This window comes from Callorhinus ursinus, unplaced genomic scaffold (assembly GCF_003265705.2).
Source record: "Callorhinus ursinus isolate GAN/ISIS: 27379988/994484 unplaced genomic scaffold, GSC_fseal_2.0 scaffold5, whole genome shotgun sequence".
Lineage (NCBI taxonomy): Eukaryota > Metazoa > Chordata > Mammalia > Carnivora > Otariidae > Callorhinus > Callorhinus ursinus.
Genome location: NW_027397067.1, coordinates 43,462,217 through 43,481,549, shown reverse-complemented (window position 1 = coordinate 43,481,549; position 19,333 = coordinate 43,462,217). Strand labels below are relative to the sequence as shown.

At 44.5% G+C, this 19,333-nt stretch overlaps 1 protein-coding gene across 1 annotated transcript in view; it reads right to left on the bottom strand.

The window, feature by feature from the left end:
* SDC2 (syndecan 2) overlaps positions 1–19,333 on the bottom strand; it is a 95,508-nt gene that overhangs the window by 4,234 nt on the left and 71,941 nt on the right. Inside the window, exons 2-3 of the mRNA XM_025870875.2 lie at positions 7,993–8,104; positions 2,161–2,294 (exon numbers count right to left, since the gene is read on the bottom strand). Of these exons, the coding sequence (XP_025726660.1) occupies positions 2,161–2,294; positions 7,993–8,104 (246 nt within the window). The remainder of the gene's footprint in view (positions 1–2,160; positions 2,295–7,992; positions 8,105–19,333) is intronic.

Sequence of the window (19,333 nt, the reverse complement as noted above, 5' to 3'; positions counted from 1 at the left end):
CCTTCTCCCATCCTTCTTCCATTCATTCAACTTCATACATTTATGGAGCAGCTACCAGGCATGGAGCCCCCACATGCTAGGTACGTCTGCCTCAGGGTTCAGAGACCTCCTTTTTTCCGATCACCTGGCCTGGGAAGTCAGTCTGCCACAACAGTAATTGCCCCATCTTAATCCTGCAGAGCGCACTCCAGGCTGGAGAGGATTGAACATGGCTCTTCCGCATCTGCAGAAATGTCCTGCCTTCCCTTTCACATGCCCTGGGGGCACCTTGGGGCTGGGGGGGAAAACAAATGCACTCTGACAAGGGGAGGAAAAGAAAAGCGTGGGAAGCCCCCATGTGTTCCTAGCTGCAGGGGGGCACCTCTTCCTCCAGAGAAGACCTGGCACTATGGACAGGAGGCAGCCTTCCGCATCCTGTCTCCTACAAAAACTTGGCAGCATCTTACTTCTGACCAACAGATGGGTGAACTCTCAAAGGGGACACTTGTGTTTCCAGGTTTTCGTAAGCAGCCTGCTACCCTGGGACCATGGACAACGTCTACTACTGCAGTTACACACGCTCATTTGGTGAATTGCCTTGGTCTCTACGGCTCTAACCAAATTCAATGGAGGCTTAGAGAATGCTTCCTGAGTCTCAGGTGCCATGCTATATGCACCCACATTTCTTCTTCTCAAGGACCCATGAGGAACGGCTCAGATGAGCTAAGAAATTTGACCAGATGCAGGATTTAAAGCCTAGGCCGTCTTCAGACATTTTTTTTTTTTTTAAGATTTTATTTATTTGGGACGGTGGGCGCGAGGGAGAGCGCATGGAGCAGGGGGAGGGAGAGGGACAAGCAGACTCCATGATGAGCATGGAGCCTGATGCAGGGCTCGATCCCAGGGAGAGATCATGACCTGAGCCAAAATCGTTAGCCAGACACCTAACGCACTGAGCCACCCAGGTGCCCCTTCTTCAGACTTTCATATGCATTTTCCAACTTAAATAGCTTACCCCGTAGCGAGTGGTCAACTAACTACAATATAATAATTATAAGGCCAAAATCACCAGTCTCCTAGTTTTCACTAGCTAGTAGTTTTGCTGTGTTCTAAATCCAAAGACCTTATTTCTTAACAACTCAGCTCTCAAAATGACTATATTGGGATGTAACCACGTGCATCATTATCACTGTTAGAGGCCAAAGTCTGTAGGCCACTGATGATAGGCCTGAGGAAACGTTCAGAAATAATGAGACAGGTGCCTGGAGTGTCCTTATTCCATTACCTGTTCCAGCACGTGTAAAGTTCACAATGGTTTTAACTCAGAACAAAATCTTTATGAAATGAAAACAAATTTTCTTGGCTGAAGCTCAAATAAACAGAAAATATCTTGCTTCTTAACTGGGCTGTGAGATCCTTAGAGAAGAAGCATCCTGTGAATGATATCCATATAGAAGCTAGGTCTGGGTGATAAAAGTAGTAGGAAGAATGACCTACCGAGCTAGGAAGAGACGTGGAGGAACCTTACATGAATATCGCTCAGAGAAAGAAGCCAATCTCAAAAGGCTACATACTGTATGGTTCTAATTGTATGACATTCTGGAAAAGCCAAACTATGAGGACAGTAAAAAGATCAGTACTTGCTGGGGGTGGGGGGCAGGAGAGATGAGTAGGCAGCACATGGAGGGCTTTTAGGGCAGTGGAAATACTCTGCACGAGGCTACAATGGCAGATACATGTCATCGTACATTCGTCAGAACCCACAGGATGTACAGCACCATGAGCGAGCCCTAAGGGGGACTATGGACTCCGGGTAATAATAACGTGTCAGTGTACCTTCATCGGTTGTAACAAACGTACCACAACGTGCGGATGCTGACAGAGGGGAGGCTGTGCACGTGTGGGAGCAGGGGGCCTATGGGAGCTCTCTGGACTTCCCCCTCAGTTTTGCCGTGAACCTAAAACTGCTCTGAAAAACAGTCTCTATTTAACAACAGAAAAGTAGTAGGTGGGTAAATGTCAAAACGATCCAAAGAGTAAGGAAGAGCCATTTACAGCAATATAATGAGAAGACCATGTGAACTCACATCATTTTTGAAGGGGGCTTCTCAAAAGGAACAATCTGTGCAATTTTAAAAAGCATTTACGAGGACCCGCTAACGCAATGCAAAACAAACACACCTTCGTCTGAGCAGGTATCTTGTTCTGTATCTTCAGTGTCGTGGTTTCCACTTTTGGAACAGCACTAGTGAACCCTATCTTTGGAAGTGGTCGGGATGTTGTCAGCTCTGGGCTCTCTATGTCCTCATCAGCTCCTGGGGGGGAAAAAAAACAAGCAAAGGTGAGCTGAGCACAGGAATCCCAACACAGGTTTCTCTATGAGCAGAGGGCGCTGTGCGGGGTGGACGCTGACAGGGCCAGGTGCTTTCAAACTACCTGCTCCCCAAGAACCCCACACTAACCTTCCCGCGGTTTTCACACGATGAGGGGATTTCAGAGTGGATCTGTGGGCAGCCGGGCATTTTCTGTAATATTATCCTCACCGCTCTCAAGGACCCCTTCTTTCACTTCCATGCTCAAATCTCTCCTGCTTACAAGATTTCTTCCTTTCCTATGCTGAAACATGCCACACTTCCCATTTTAAAACATGACACAACAAGAAAGGCAGACTCTCCCACAGCAGACCCTTCCTTCTCTGAGGGGATCTACTGCCCCCTCTCTCCTCTCTTTTATAGCCAGACTTTTCCAGTGGCCTGGTGGGTCCTCACCAGCAATGCACTCTGCTGGCCTGCCTCTAGTCAGATTTCCCCGGTCACCACGCTATCGGTGACGTTAGTTCATGAGGTCACCAACGTCCTCCACAGTGCCGTAGCCAAAGGCGTTTTCCAGAGTGGTCGTCATCCAAAGGAGGAACCTCCTCACACCACTGGACACTGGCCAATGATCATCTCCTTCTGCATATACTATCTTTGGGCTTCTAGCACTTTGACTTCCCAGTTTTCCCCCTCACCTCTTGGGCTACTTCTCTCCTTTGTAGGCTCATTCTCTTTCGACCTGGACGCAAAAATATCAGAGTTCCTTAAGGTTCTGCCCTAGGCTGCTGCTTACTCTACCTTTTCTCCCTCGCCTACACTCCTGGCTTCAATTACCATCTAAATACAAAAGAAACCTACGTTTATATCATTAGCTTAACCACTCCTCTGAAATTGAGACCTACACATCCACTGGCCGGCTTGGCATTCTCACTCAAAGGACTCAAAGGTACCACGCACCTCTCACATGTTCAAAACAGAGCTCACGATCTCCCTTCCTGTCCACCTACAAACCTGGTTGTCGTCCTGTGTTACCTGGCAGAGAACAGAACCTTCCATTCCTATAAATCACAACCTGACTTCTTCCTTACCCCCACCTTGAATCCATCACCTCAGTTCTGATTTTACTTTAATAGGTCTTCGCTCTAACACCCTTTCCACAGTTCCAGGGCCACCAGCCTCATCCAGGCCACCATAATCTGTCCACAAGCCACCAGACCTGCCTTCTTCCTGAGAGCCCCCTCTCAGTTCACTGCCCACAAACCAGCTGTGACCCCATCATCCTCCTATTTAAAACCATTACAATGGTACCCCACTGCTCCTGAGATAAACAGAAAATGTCTCAGCCCAGCCCTACATGGTTCAGCCCTGAACCACCTTTCCAGCTTTCTTGAGCATCATTTTCCCCTCTTATCTGTCCCCTGATGTCCTGCCAGAAGCCCTCACCTGGCTAATTCCTAATTCACCTCCAGACCTCAGCACAACGGTCATTCCCCATCTCATCCTCCCTTCCATATTATGTCAGAGTCCTCTGAGTTAAATGGCTTTTTAGTACTACCTTTCTTAGCCTAAGTACATTTACCACAGATTTGTAATCATGTGTTTATTTGTAGGCTATTGATTGAAGTCCCCCCCCCCCCCCCCCACCTCCCCACCACCACACACGAGACTGGAAACTCCATAAGGCTCCAGCCTCTCTGGAGCCTCTGGTTTGCTCTCTGAGACTCCCCAGCACATACAGGCTCTGATCCAGTGTTTGTTCAAAGAGTGACTAACCACTAACTGCCACCTGGGCACTATTTTGTTTTGTCTTTGCCTTTTGACCAGAATAGCATTTGAGAATTTCTGACATTCAAATGCAACATTCTTTTTGAGGTGATCACTTGTCAAATGTGTAACAACTCAAATAAACTCAAAACTCTGTACCTCAAACTAACCCGCTTCCTCAGACAGGAACGAGTAACGAACACTTCCAAGTTCCTCACAGAAGCACGGTCACGTAACAAGCAGTTCAGAAAAGGTAACGTGCTAGAGACAGGGCAAGAGCTCTTGTTTCTGTTTAATGTCACATTTTAAAATATTTTATTCTATCAACTGTCTCCTTTAACTTGAGCACATACACTCATCATACGGGGAAGAAACGGTAGGGTATATGTGAAATAAATACGGGATTTGGCATTAAAAACAAACCTAGTACTGGTTCTGGCCTATTTAGCTGTGTGACCTTGGGTGAGGAATGCTTGAGCCTTAGTGTCTTCACCTGTAAAATGGTGATAATGAATTCTCCGAGGTCTCCATATGATAGATATTAGAAAGCACTATACACACAAAACAGTATATGTAAATATGTCACAAATAATGATGGCTCCAGAAACACACTGCTCTTTTATATCAGCCCCCCTGATTTTCTATCAAAGCCTTACATATAATATGCTTGATTTATTCCTACAATGAATCATTTCCTTACAAAAGATTTTTGCCAATGCCAAATGAAAATTTTCCATTAAGGGCTCTCAAGACCCCTTCATTCATACCAGTTACAAATATGAATCACCGAAGTAGGGGGATCTGTTGTGAGAGAGGGGAGATTTTTGTAAGGTCGAAAATTCCCTCAAGCTAGACTTCTTCCGTCAGAGACAGGGGAGTGATCTGCCTCGGGTGGTTCTTCTACTGTATTTGTCATCATCTTTATTCAAATAGATGGTCCCCCCCTTGCCCAAACAAGAGACCTGGGAGCCCCCTGGATCACATCTCCAGCATCCCTGACTTGTGAGCTTCTCATTGTTTCCCCTGGCCTGAGACATCCCACCCCAGAGCCTGTTTCCACCTGGGAAACTGCTGCTCACGTCATCTTGCTCAGGATCAATGTCATCCCCTCTCTCCACTACAAGACTATCTACTTCCCAGCCTTCAAAACATCATGGCTTTGGTCTCCTCTACTGTTTTAGGTGTCCTTGTGAGTTTAAGAACAATACCTTTATTGACAGCTTAGTTGGGCATTGGAAAGCATGTGTGTTCCATCTACCATTTTTAACCAGAACTCTACATTTCACTCTCAAATTTTTGTTGTACCGCACTTCACCATATTATGTCACTCATGACATGGTGGTACAATTATTTTTTCTCATTTCTGCATTTCTCTGTCTCTTGGTTCCTTGAAGACAGGGACCAAGCCCTTCCCATCTCTCTGCCCTATAAGAACATGGCATGATGTGTGGCATTCAGTGAATGCCTGGGGTGTTCATATTCATTCATGTCCATTCTTGAGTCTACACAAATAGCATGACCCCATCTCCTCACCGGGAAAGTACCCTCTAGGCCCCTGGCCATTTTCCTCTGGTCCATTTGCTTTTCCACTAGGTAGCTAAGCGGAGTGAGGACAGAGGGAACACTGACCAAAACCCTGGGGCATCCCAGTTTCCAGCTGGGACCGGGCATCAGCTAGGCAGGGCACCCTGATTCTAGAGTGACATATTATGACACAGGAGGCAGGTCAACAAAGGAGCAAAAAGGAACACACTCTCAAGTCCGACTCCCTAGCCCTCACCCCAGCTCTTTTATGCTCCGATAGTATCGTCTGAGGCAAGTTACTCAATCTCTCCGTGCCTTGGACTTTCCCATGTGAAAACTGGAGATGGTAACAACCTGTCCTTATAGAGATGGTGGAAGTATAGGAACAGTGCCGGGCACACTGTATGGGCTTTACGAATTCTAGTTACAACTTCTACTACCTTTAAGCTGTAAATCGATATACCTTTACACAGTGCCAAGGGGTCTCCAAAGTCTAGAATGATGCACTTCTTTGCAGCAATGTTCTGCCCAGGGCTGGAGCCATGGCAAAAGCAGTATGGATCCACACTGTGAAGGCTTAGCTCTATCTATCTGATTAGTGTGCTCTGGATTTCAAATGACCCACTCCAAACTCCTTTCACCTGCACGGGTACAGAGAAGCAGGACTATGTACCTGCTTTCTTTATATTAAACTTCAAGATAATCTTGGCATAACTCAAGAAAATGACTTGGACAACATCTACAGATCTAACAACTCTTGGATTCTAAGATCTACGAAATGGGAAGAAAAGGGGTCCATATTACCTCTTGGGACATTTTGAAGATAGTTACAAAGCACTCTTGAGGTGCCAAAGGAAAAAAAAGAGGTGCCAGGAGTGAAAGATATTAATAGTGTTGTGGGCTATGAAGAACAACTCTTTCCACACTCATGTGGCATGTGTGGTACATATCACTTCCCCAAGAATAACTAGGGCTATTTTTACATCCATATTGCACTGTAAGCTCATTGTTACTAGGTCAGCCACCATTGCTCTCATCTTTCTCAGACTTGCTGTTTTCCAACTTAAAACACTCACTCCTATACAGGTAGACCTCAACAATTGATTTTAGTCTGTTCTGGGTCATTCTGAAGCCCGGTCCAGTCTGATTTCACACATCTACATTCAGCATAACTTTGACCATCTGTTCAAACTACAGTGAAAACTCCAAGCAAGAAAGGTCCTGGATAAGACTTTCCTAGCGTACTGCTGACCACAAATTCCTGACTTGATTATTCGCTGAATATATGCACAAGTTCTTCTTCCTTTCCAGCTTCTTGGGGGGCCATTCCTGGTACAGGTGAAACATTTTCCACATATGGTAGATTGCAAAACTGCCAGAATCCTTTACTCCCCCGGCCTTGTATCCACGTCCTCTGTAATGTGACTATGCACATCCTTTCATTCAGACTTGGAGGCTGGGCTGGCCTAGGACCTGCTTTTGACTAGTCAAATGTGGTAGGGATGCTGTGCCAATTCTCAGCCTAGCGTGCAAGAGGCTTTGCACACTTCCACTTGCTCTCTTGGGGTCTCTGCATCCTCCTTTCAACAAATGGCTGGCCCACTGGAGGAGGAGAGACTGTGTAGACCAGAGCCAAGTTTGCCCCAAAGCTGGGACAGAGCCCAACCAAAATCAGTGAAGCTGCCCAGACTCTAGCTGACCACGGCCACACGAGGGGGTCCAGTCAGCCCAGCCTAAATTGCCATCCTGCAGAATAATGAGCTAATGAAGGACTGTGGGTTTTAGCCACTACATTTTGGGCTGGTTTGTCATGGGGCAGCATTACTGAGATCACAGGTTACAGATATACTAGGGGAGTGAGGATATCACTGTATCATCATTTTGCTTGGCTGATACATTCTCCCTCCTACTCTTGAGTAGGAAGGCACAACTCTTTTTGCTTCCACCCATAATCTAGAATGTAGGGTTGGTGGCTTCATCAGACTGGTGTCTGAGGGACTTCTTTCAGGGTGGCTTCCCACTTTTATCACTCTGAAAGCCTTCATAATAAAATTAAAACCAATGTTAACCCAACACTGACTACTTGCCAAGCACCAAACTCTAAGAGCTATAGATGTTTTAACCCTTTGGAGCCTTGCAACAACCTAGGTGACAGAGATTATTATTACTTTCCATTTTATGAAGGAAGAAACGGAGACTCAGCCAAGTCAAACACATTCCCAAGATCTCACAGCTTAGCTAGAATGTGCATCCAGGCATTCTGACTCCAAAGTGTGTCCTTAACCACTGTGCATCCTGCCTGTCTCCTTGAAATAAGCTCCAGTAGGGTGTGTGTGTGTGTGTGTGTGTGTGTGTGTGTGTGCGCAAAAGCATGGAGAACAGAGGCGCTCATGGAAGTAGATGGCCTTACCCGAGCCTGAGGCAGAAGCATAGTCATCATCATCAATAGGATACACTCCCGAAGCTTCTTCAATGGAGCTATTGTCGAGGTACATGTCTTTATCAGATGTCAGCTCTGCTCTCTGAGGAAAGAACAAGAAGGGGTTCAGGATGGTGAGAGATCAAGAAACCTGCTCATTTAGTTTACTGTTCAGGTTTACCCCAAGGTGACTACTCCTCTTTCCTCCAGTCCTTTGAACCCACATTTCCAGCTCTCCCCTTCCTCGGGACATCCTGCTAACGTGGATTAAGTCACAGGCTGACCATAGGCAAACCCCCTGCCCCCCAGGGGAAACCTCAGTAGCCTAATCCAGGAGAACGAAACAGCTCAGAGACCTAAGCACCTATCAGGGGCTTATTTCGTTATATTCCACTGAACCTGTCTAAGTTTCGGTGGTCCCAGGGTTAGTTATAAGCCAGCTCAGGCATTCCCTCTGTCACAAAGTCATTGTGAGGCTCCCTTACTGGAGAAGTACCAAACACTCAGATTATATAAGACTTTCTTGGGGACGAATACAATGGTTTTACCACACTTAGACCAAATCATCACCCAGGGAGCCATCAAGGCCCACCAAATGTCTGCAGGCCTGGCCACACTCAGATCTTTGTCACTGTGGCCGGAGCTCCCCAGATGTTCGGGCAGCCCAGACCTGTGCAGACGCCAGGAAGGGAGGGCACCCTGCAGGCAGCAGTCCCCAGGGGGCTCCTCTGACAAGAGCCAAAGCCCACCTAGGATTCACTGGCTTAGCAGAGCTGTAATGACAAATGCAGATAAAGCCACACGAGCACATTCTTTTTATATTACTGGCACTTGGAACCAGCAAATCACACACTTCACATGGAGAGGGATCATTCGCAAAGTATGCCAGCTCTACAGCTTCTTTGCTCTTCAGTAAGCGTTTTTGTATTAAAATTCAACCTCATCCTGGCCGTAAGAGTAATTCACATGAATTGGAGGCAGAGTAGATGTGTCATTTTTTTATAAAATGGTTTTAGTAAATTGGTATTTTCCCGCCAGTATCTCAGGAAAACCCAGAAACAAAAGCAGACGGTCAGATTCTAAACAACATTTGTGTTTGGAAATAGGCAACACTCATTATTGTCCTATTTTTAAATATTAAATAAATTCAACGTTTGCTCCTAAGAGGAATTATAAAAAATGTTTCCCTTACTACTCTGGCTCTCGTTAGATTTCCTCTTAAAATAAGACTCTGTGTTCCAGCGGTCGCTTTGACTGGAACCTTCCTAGGAGGACAGACGGGGTCCAGCCCTCCCTAACAGCACTACTTTATTCTCTCGGGTTTCAGCGGCTGCCTGGCGAAGCTGAAGCCTTGTAAACCTGAGCCCATGTTCTCCACCAGGCCTCAGTGCCAACCGACAGAAGAGTATGCGAATTCCTTTTTTTGTGTGAGCTTGCCACACCGGCGCGCTGAGCACTGAAACCCCCGGGGCTGGTTTTCCAGTGGGCTGGCTGGCCGGCATCGAGTGACCACCCTGAGCCAAGAGCGTGGTGGCATTTTTCTGCTAAAATGGCCAGAGCTGACCTCCGCAGTCGGAGGCCATCAGGCATCATACTGGTTTCCAAAGCCGTAATTCCCAAAGCTTGTGAACCATGTCAGGATGGTCGTGCAACTCTACCATCAACTTAACTGGCCCCGAGCTGACTCTCCACCGCTCTGAGGGCAAGGAGTGTACCTCACGTCTCTTTAATCCACCCCAGCTCCCCGCAATCATAGTAGCTGGTGCGTGTGTATATTATATATATATATATGTATGTATATATATATATAGTAGGTGCTCAGTAAATGCTGCTTGGCCTGTTGGGGCTCACACTGTAAGGCAATTTTCCGTCCGGCTTATGTTAACCTCTGTCCTGTGACTGTCATCTGGAGCTCCCTCTCATTCTTTCTCTCAAATCCTGCCTGTGAAACAGGTTCTGACCGCCCCAGTCCCTGGATGTGGTCGTACACTGCGATTTTGGATTTTACAGCCTATGAACAGTTTAAGCCCTAAACTCTTACTGTTATTTTTCATTGTTTCATGTGTACTTTCTCTTGCCCCTCCGCCGAGTACAACTTGCTGAAGGCAGCACACTTCCTGCCTCTCTCAAAATGCCTGAGTTCTCAATAAATATTTGTCAGTTGAGATTACCTAAAACAAATTGGCCTTTGACTCAGGTTTCAGAGTTAACACATGTCACGGGACCTCCAGGATTCCTACAGTTAAAATCTCTCCATTCTAAGCCTGGGAGATTGTCTGCCCCAGACCTCCCATACACGTTGCATCACATCTCCTTAAGTAACCCAGAGTCTGAAACCTAAGTCAAAGTATCTTTTAACATATTAGAAACCTATTTGTCTTTTCTTAATATTGATTCCATTTTCCTCTTGGCTCTGTCCAAGAAGTTGGAGGTGGCATGGTAACATGAAGATATTTAATCCCTACGGGTAAACTGAATTTCTGTTCATTAGGTGAGCCAGTTGTCATCTGTCACAACAGACAGGTAGAGGGGCCAAGAAAACGTCTCCCAGGGAATTCTGGCCACCTCACAGTTCAACCACACTGGGTCGCCTGACAAGCAACTGACTTCCCCAGGACAACCCTCTGAGGAAGCTGTCCCACCTGAGCTGCTACAGGACCTGGGGTAGAAGTGTGGGCACGTCTGGAGAAGCTGGTTTGCCCTCGGCCCCTCGGGGTCTACAGGGCTCCGGCATGGTTGTGGGGCCGATGAGATGTTTCACAGGCTGGAGCACCACTAGGTATTTGGCTCCTCCATCCTCCAGTGTTGTGCAAATGATTGTGACATCAAACCCACAGTTATCTCCTGCTCTGATGTCAGGAGGAATTACCAAAATCCTTCCACAGTGTCCAATTTACTAACAAGCAGGGCCCTTTTCACTCTGTAGCAGATAATGCTCAAAGAATGCCTCCCTTGTCTTTCCTTTAAACAACAACAACAACAACAACAACAAAAACCTTTCCAAACATGACAAGTGCTTTTTGTGGAGACTCCGCACTCCAGGCTGAGAGAATTTCTGCACTCAACATGCCTGGAGAGCAAAATGGATTTGCACAAACACTCCCCTGGGGCAAGATGTGCATCTCTCGAAAGCCATGGAAAGGGGTGACTCAAGACGACTGCTTTTACACCGAGGCACATGTGGGCGGCCTCGCTAAGCAGAGAACCCTGGGACTCACCCTGAGCCCCCTCTTGCTCAGTGAGACACAGCCACTGGACTAAGGGAACGGGGAGAAAATTCACACAGGCACAGCCCAGCAGCACGGAGCGGCAGGCCAACGGGAGGATTTCACAACGAGGTGGTTTAATGTGGGACTGACCATTTCTGTGAGGCTGTGCCAATCCTGTTAGCTAACAGGGCTCAGAGTACGAGCTGAAAGAAAAACAGCTGGGCTTTCAGACCTTTTCCCTCTTGGCTGATGCAAGACGTGAATACAGGAGAGCAAAGGGAAGCTGTGGAAAGCCACTAGGTACGGTGAGGAGGAAAAGCTACTGCAAACCAAGATAGAGGCTGACACTTTACACCACCTTCGGCCATGGAACCTGGAGCACTACACTGCCTCCAAGGAGAAGGCAGTTCTTCCCAGAGAATGCACCACTGACTCAGTTTTGTAACCCCACGATGCCCAAAGGCAGGCAAGATACATACCTGCTTCTACCCTAACTCCCTCCCTCCTTCTCAAGCCCCCAAACTGCAGCAACCATATCATACTGGGCCTGGGCCATTAACTATTAAGGCCTTCTTACTTGGCCACTGGCTAATAAGTCTTTGTGTTCGACTCCATTCTCTGCAGAGGGACCATCCTTAAATGTCTCCGTATCACTCCCAGCTAAAAACCTTTTATTGGTTCTCTGTCACCTGCAGGATGAAATAAAAATTCCTTAGCTTTGAAAGAAGTGCTTTCACCATATGGTCTCACCGGCACTTCCAGTGTCGGCTGCCGCGCCTTCCTCTACCCAACCCCGGGCTCCCCGACAAACTCAAGAGACCTGGTCACACTGATTTCCTTTATGTAAGACCGTTACGAGGAAATACACTCCTTTAAGGATGGGAAATTGAGGAAAGCCATGGTGATCTAGGCCTTACGTGCTTGAGGATGATGAAAACCAGTATTCTGAGAGAATGATTTAGCCCAAACTCATATGGTATCTGTAATGTAAATGAACAGAGAAATGTTAATTCGACGCATAAAAGACCAGTGCCCCGATCTTGGTTTTAGTAATATCACCAACCTGTCTATTTGTGAGACAGCAAGTGAACAAATCTACATATTGGACTTTCTCACATAGATAAAGCCTACCTTGAACAAATATTATGTTTCAAACTGCCAGTGTGGAAATCAGTTATTTAGAAATCTGAGGTCTTCCTTGAAAGATACACTGCCTTATCTACTAGATGAATGTCCTCTAACTCCCTTAAACTAGCGCAAGCGATGAACAGTGGTCAAGATAATTAAAGCTCAAAGCAGCAGGTGTTAAATTCACTTTACGGTTGCAACTTAGGTTAATAACAAAGTCAGAAATTAGAAAATCTAACTATTTATGGACACCAGACATCCCTGCAACTGACCTTCAGAAAATTAGCCTTTGGATATAAAAATAAAATACTCATGTGGCCTAATATTACATTCTGTATCACATCACAGAAAACAAACACCTGGATGATGCTCTTAGTTTTAGGGTAAAGGCACATCTAGTCCTGATTTGGACTCACATGTCTATTAATTTTTATGGTGATTACAAAGTGCCAGACCGGCTGTAAGTTTAGCTTATCTTTCCAGAGATGACTTAATAAACTCTTTTGTTACTAGCTAACATACACTGTAAATGAATAATAATTACCTAAAATTTTCTCCCACACCTTCATTCAGAGATGATGCATGTGTCCTTCAGATGAACTTGACAACTCTGGCTTTTAGGTAGAGCCCAAAGGAACATTAATCTTAGAGCTTGACTGGACATCATAGGCATCAAGATCACCTATTTATTTCAAAAAGTGAAGAAACAGAGCAAAGTAGCTTTAAATCATCCAGTCTGGTTGGTGCTCAAATTTGAGCCCAAGACTCTGGACACTTAATTCTGGGCTCTTTCTGTTACAATGTAATTCCCCAGAACGTGAAGATATCAGAGCCATTCAGCCTGGGATTCAGAAGGATTAGCAGTAGCTAACTGCTAAGTGTTTATTATGTGCCAGGCATTTTGTGCTAAGTGTTTTGTAAGCACTGGCACATTTAATCATCTCAACAATCTCCACTGCAGACCGAGGAACTGAGGCTTGCCCGAAAAACATACAGCTCAGAAGTAGAGAGCAGAATTCATATCCAAGTCTGAACTTCAAAATGTAGGCTCATTGAGAGTGCTGGCCGTGCTGAGCCTACCTCCCTGCCTGCTTTTCCTGTGATTCACATGTAATCACCATAGTGGTCCTGAGAAGAACTATTGTGCAATAGAGTCACACTGACCTGCCTGATCCAGCACTTATACATTTTGGCCATGGAAATTCTCCCTCCAGGATATCTATTTAACATCTTTCAGAACTAGCATTCTTGGCATCCTAGATAGGAAAAAAATTCTACGTTAAGAGTTAAGAGTTCTAGCTTAACAGTTCCTTCTCTGCCTAATGTCCTGTAAGTTCCCCCTATGAAGGATGCCTGGAGTCATGACCATCAATTGCCATTCATTCATTTCAGGAATACCTTCCTCTCTATCAAGTATCCCATCCAAACCAAAGAGGTAACAGAAGAAAAGATCCCTATGTTTATTGTTGGAAAAAGATAGTTGTCCTTGAATGGGTGACATTTGCCTGTTTCGTAAGCTTATAAGCAAACACTGTTGGATTTACAAGCACTTATTTTAAGGGTTTGTTCACAGCCAACTAACTACCTGGTACCTAATCATGTTCTAGGCTTACTCTAACATCCTGTATAAAATACATACAAATGCCAAGGTCAAAGGTGAGGTCACACATGAAAGAAAATTTATAAATTCTTTACTTAAGAAAGCTAAAGTGTTTTACTTTTTTTTTTTTGAGATTTATTTATTTATTTGAGAGAGAGCTTGCGTGCACAAGTAGGGGGAGAGGCAGAGAGGGGGAGGGAGACAATCAGACTCCCTGCTGAGCAGAGAGCCAAATGTGTGGCTGGTTCTCAGGACCCTGAGATTATAACCTGATCTGAAATCAAAAGTAGGACGCATAACCAGTTGAGCCACCCAGGGGCCCCTAAGCATTTTAAGAAACACTTTAGGGTACCTTCCATAAAGTGGGGAATGGATTTATAGGCATACCTCAAAAATGGCAGGTTTGGTTTAAGTTGCAATAGCATTACGTCCAAAAAAACCAATCTATGTAACTTAATTATAAAATATTGCTAAAAAAAAATGCTAACCATCATCCAAGCTTTCAGTAAGTTGTAATCACTGATCACTGTAACAAGTATAATAATGAAAAGTATGAAATATTGCAAGAATTACCAAAATGTGACAGGGACACAAAGTGAACAAATGCTGTTGGAAAAATGGTGCTGACAGACTTGCTTGATGCAAACTTTCAGTTTGTAAAAAACAATTTGAAAATTGTTTCAAACCTTCAATTTGTAAAAAACAAACAAAACACAATACCCGCAAAAAAGCACAATGAAACAAGGTCTGCCTCTAAATTATTTATTTGCACATATTAGGAAAAATAAATCCAAATTCTGAAAAAAATCATTAGGCTTCATGAAGGAAGAATCGCATGTAGGTATAAAGTGTGAAGGAAAAGGAGAACTAGTCAGGCCTGCTCATAAAAATGGCAAGTTAAAAAAAATTTTTTTTAAAATATAAAATCACAGGCAACTATATAGAGAAATCCAACTGGTTCCACGAACCTTTTGCCACAAACTGAGGCAGATGACAGAATTCCTACAGTTCTTCAAGTCTGAACCACTCATTTGGAATTACCACCAAGGTGGGGTCTTCCTGTTGGATACAGAGGGGGAATCTTATCTCACCACTTAGAATGCACATTCCTTGAAGAGGTCCAAGAATCAGGGCAGGGCTGATGTTTTCCGCATCTTCTATCAGACCTAGCATCGTGCTCTACGAACCAACAAAGAATAAAGGCTCAACAGAGTAGAAGAGGTCAGAGCTGAACCCAAAGGTTCCCCGAAAGGCTGAACCCAAGCTTAAAGCCATTTGGGGAAAGGAAAGAACCATCCTTTCTAACGAAGTTAACTGGTTACCTCACATCTGGGAAAACTAGATCAATGTTCTCTTACCTGGTCTCTTTAAAAAGGGCAATCTGCAATTCAGCCTTCTACTGTGAGGAGAAGCTATAAAGGTAAGTGTTGACCTTAGAAGAAAGTGCCAACTCATTAAGGATGCCTCCAATGAGCCAGAGACAGTGTTAGTCTTTGGAGAACATTTCAATGGCTGAAGAGCACTTAAAAAGTAACACTGAGATAGTGTACTTAATGGTAGAAATTTTCTTCTTTGTTAAAATAAAAAAGAAAAGAACTGAAAGTGGTTCAAAAGCAGTTTGATTTCCTAGCTTTTAAATTTTGAAACATTTGAGTTACAAAATTCAATCAACATGTCTTTTAAAAAATACTCTTCCTGAAATTGGTTTATTGCTAATACTAAAACAAAAACCAGTCTTCCTCTTAGGCAACAAGGAAGTCAAGTCAGGGGAGGGCAGGGGGAAGCAGGACACACTGATTCTTTTTTTTTAAAGTTTTTATTTTAATTCACACACCAACAATTCTTACTTCTGTTTGTGCTAAAGGGTTCAGATTCCTAATCCGGAGAGAGAAGCGAAGAACCTTTGTCCTGAATTAAATTCGTTGGCAACAAAAATATGGCTCCGTGAAGCAATGTATATTAAAGCACTGCCTGGGACTTTTGAGTGGGATTATGTTGAATATGCATGACACACAAAAGGAAAATGTTCATTACTTACAGATGTGCTCCAAGTTGTGCTTTCTTCCTTTTTTGGAATATCAAACAGAGGAAAGCAAGAGGTTTGTAGCCATGTTATTATAAGCATTGCTGCCTCTCCCCCTCCCAAACTAGAATATTCCAGTATTTATTTTGTTATCCATATGACCACAGTTTAGACTAGAGTAAAAATAGAAGCCGTGTGAGCCTAACCTGAAAAGTCCCAAGTGCTGGAGAGGGTCAGTATTAATATATTCTAACTGAAATAACGAGATTCTGTTTCCTGGTGGAGTTTGGCAGGAGCAGGGGGAAAAAGAGATTTGGAATTTATTTCTTATTCAGAAGTGTTTTGTAAAAACTACCATAACGGGACAGACTCCAAGTCAAGCACAAGAAGCCAACAGGCTCTGGTTTAGATTTAATAATTCACTCTAAGGGTTTTTGACTGTGACAACTTTAGGCCCCACAGCACAAACACATATATTCTCCACCCTATATGAGGGCCCAGAGAATGCCACGGGAAGCCTATGGGACAGGCAAACGAGAAAGACCTTAGGTCCAAAGGGCAGACCAGACCCTCCCGGGCTCCAGCTGATGATGCCAGAGAAGGGACCTGCGGGCTGAGGCCAGCAGCAGCTGATGGATGCAATTTCCAGCTGAGACCGTACGTCAGAGGTCTAACCTAGTACTGAGTTTGAATGTTAATAGGAATATGGGACACTTTATTACTGGTCTGTAAAGAGACACTTTGACTATTTAAAAGGCACCAACTAACAGAAATTGGCACAGGCCCTTGGGGAAGCACACTGCTAAGGTGTTTTAAGAAGACAGGAAATCTTTTATACCATCTGACCAGGTATTTCTAGCCTCAGGAATTATCCTAACGAAAAATTATAGAAGGAAGAAGAGTTAGGGTGTTTACTACCACACTAAAGCAAAATCACTGAGATGACATGATTCCAACTACAGCGGGGGGCTGCTCTGTAAATGATGTGTGATGTGTTAGCTTTCTCAACATGGCCGTTAAAAATCATATACCGCAGAGCAACAAAGAAAAGTGTTTAGACAACACATTAAATTCAAAAACATATATTAATTTTTCCTAGTATTACAATTCTATTAAAATTTCATCATCATTTGGCCAAACGCAGATAGGGGAATGGAAAACGAAGAGAGGTCTGGGGCGCCTTGGGTGGTTCAGTTGGTTAAGTGTCTGACTCTTGATCTCAGTTCAGGTCTTGATCACAGGTCGTGAGTTACACACGCACACACACACACAGTGAAGAGAGCGCATTGGTGAGGATGGTGGCTTATGAGTGACTTCTTTCCTAACTGACACTATCACTGCATTGGTAACATATATATGTGGTGCTGCATGCACAGCAAGCACAAAGCCATGAGTCACAGTCACAGGTAACAAGGGACCAGCCTCTAAACATCAACAGTACAAACAAATAAGTTTTCAGAAGTTCAACAGTTCATGCATTCAAACATGGACAAGTGCATATATACAGAGAGAGAATCTAAAGAAAGCAACATGGAATTATATAGGTGTATAAGTGATAAACACTAGAAATGAAACAAAACAACTTCACACTTCAGAAAAGTGCCACAGAATGACCCGACAGTGCTTGTTGGGCCACTCCTGATTCATTTCATCCGAGGTCACAACAGCAAAAGGTCTAGCCAAATGGATATTCAAATCACAAGATTCCAGGTTCTAAAATTTCCTGGGTTTAATTACCCATCTTATTAGCTACTCTTGGCTCCTGGGTTATTTAAAGCAAGGAAGCTGCTCCCTGTCAAAGTCAGGTTGCCCAGGTTTCTCACTGAACACGTTTGCCTTCCAGCTTAGGCCCTGCCTGTGGAGGCCAAAACCTGAACTCGGAGCATTGTGCCCTGACGGGCCCAGAGGGCTGACATGCCAAGGGAGCCCCCAGATGTTCCACACTGCTCCTGGTTTTCAGAGTCTGTTCTACTACACTTATCTCTCCGTAAGGAGAGCCTCTCATTCTGCCTCTCCTACTGATTCCAGAAAGCCTCTGGCTTGACCCAGTGACTACCTGACCTCGGAGGGCTTTTTCAATGAAGATGACATTTGTGGCTGGTTCCTTATCCTGAAAGATTGAAAGTGAGTCCGCACTTACCCAAATAAAAGTAACAAAGCAAGAAGGGGATAAATACAAAGGTGGTAAGACCACTGACTGCAAAAGAGAGCCAAGCTGTTCTGAATAGTGGGCTTTTAAGACCTAGTGCCAAGTATGCCCAAGCGATTATTCACATTACTGGTATCTGCTGGAAAAAAACACCCTGATTCTGCCCCAAGAGTCTCAGCCCCAGGCCCCATATTTCTTGCTGTTATATAAAGAAATTGTTCTTGACTAAACTTTTTAACCAAGTGGGGGAAACAAAACAAAACAAAACGAGGGTCAAGCTGCTTTTAAAGAAATTATTTCCTTGATAGAGAAACCAGGACAAGATTTGAAGATATCATTAGAGTCTATTATGAGATCCATCATGGACCCTGCATGAAATTTCCCAAGAGACGGAACCTCCCCAGGCTGCACCACAGCACTTGAGACAGGAGCACAAGATCCCAGACAAAAGCACGTGCTTCACAGAGGGTGTTTATGTGAGTCCCATGACCTGTGCCACCTTTTAGGCAAATTCATTTCAGAAAGTGCTCCTGTTGGCATGCTGAAGTGTTGTATTTGGCTAATTTATTTATGTGAAGATAACATTTACACATTTGCCAAATGAAGAGGAAAAAAGACTGATACTTTTCCCCCACCAACAATAAACACTTTATTGGTTTTGTAAACTGACATGTGGCAAAGCTTCCAGAATCCCAAAAGGTAACCTGACCCATCCCAGCGTTGTCTCCTGTCTTGCTGATCTACCTCCTCCATCAGAGCCTAGATGTGAAGACAGACGCTTCGCCGATGGAACTGTATACGGTCATGATACAGGGTGTAGAGGATGAAGGGAAAGAGGGAGCCTGCAGGATGGTTTGGCTACCTGCTCAGGTAAAAAATATTGAAGGAGTGCTTTGGAATATCTATTTACAAAGAGCATTTCATTACTTTTTTGCCCCCACATGAGGCTGATTCACAGTAATTCACTAGTGATAATTAAAAGTCTCAGTTGGAGCATACATTCATAAGCACCATTTCATGAGAGACACAGCACTTAGTTTTCTAAAATATGGTAAAGAAAAGCAAATGGTTATGAGTCAAAATATATCAGGCCATCTCAGGGAAATTGGTTTTCTTTTCTCCAAGTGAATCCAGTAATAAAAGGAGCTTGCCAACTGATTCCATCCGTTCTGAGGCAAGCCATACAAAGGCCTCTGTGGTGATTTAGCACCCAAGAGCGCTAA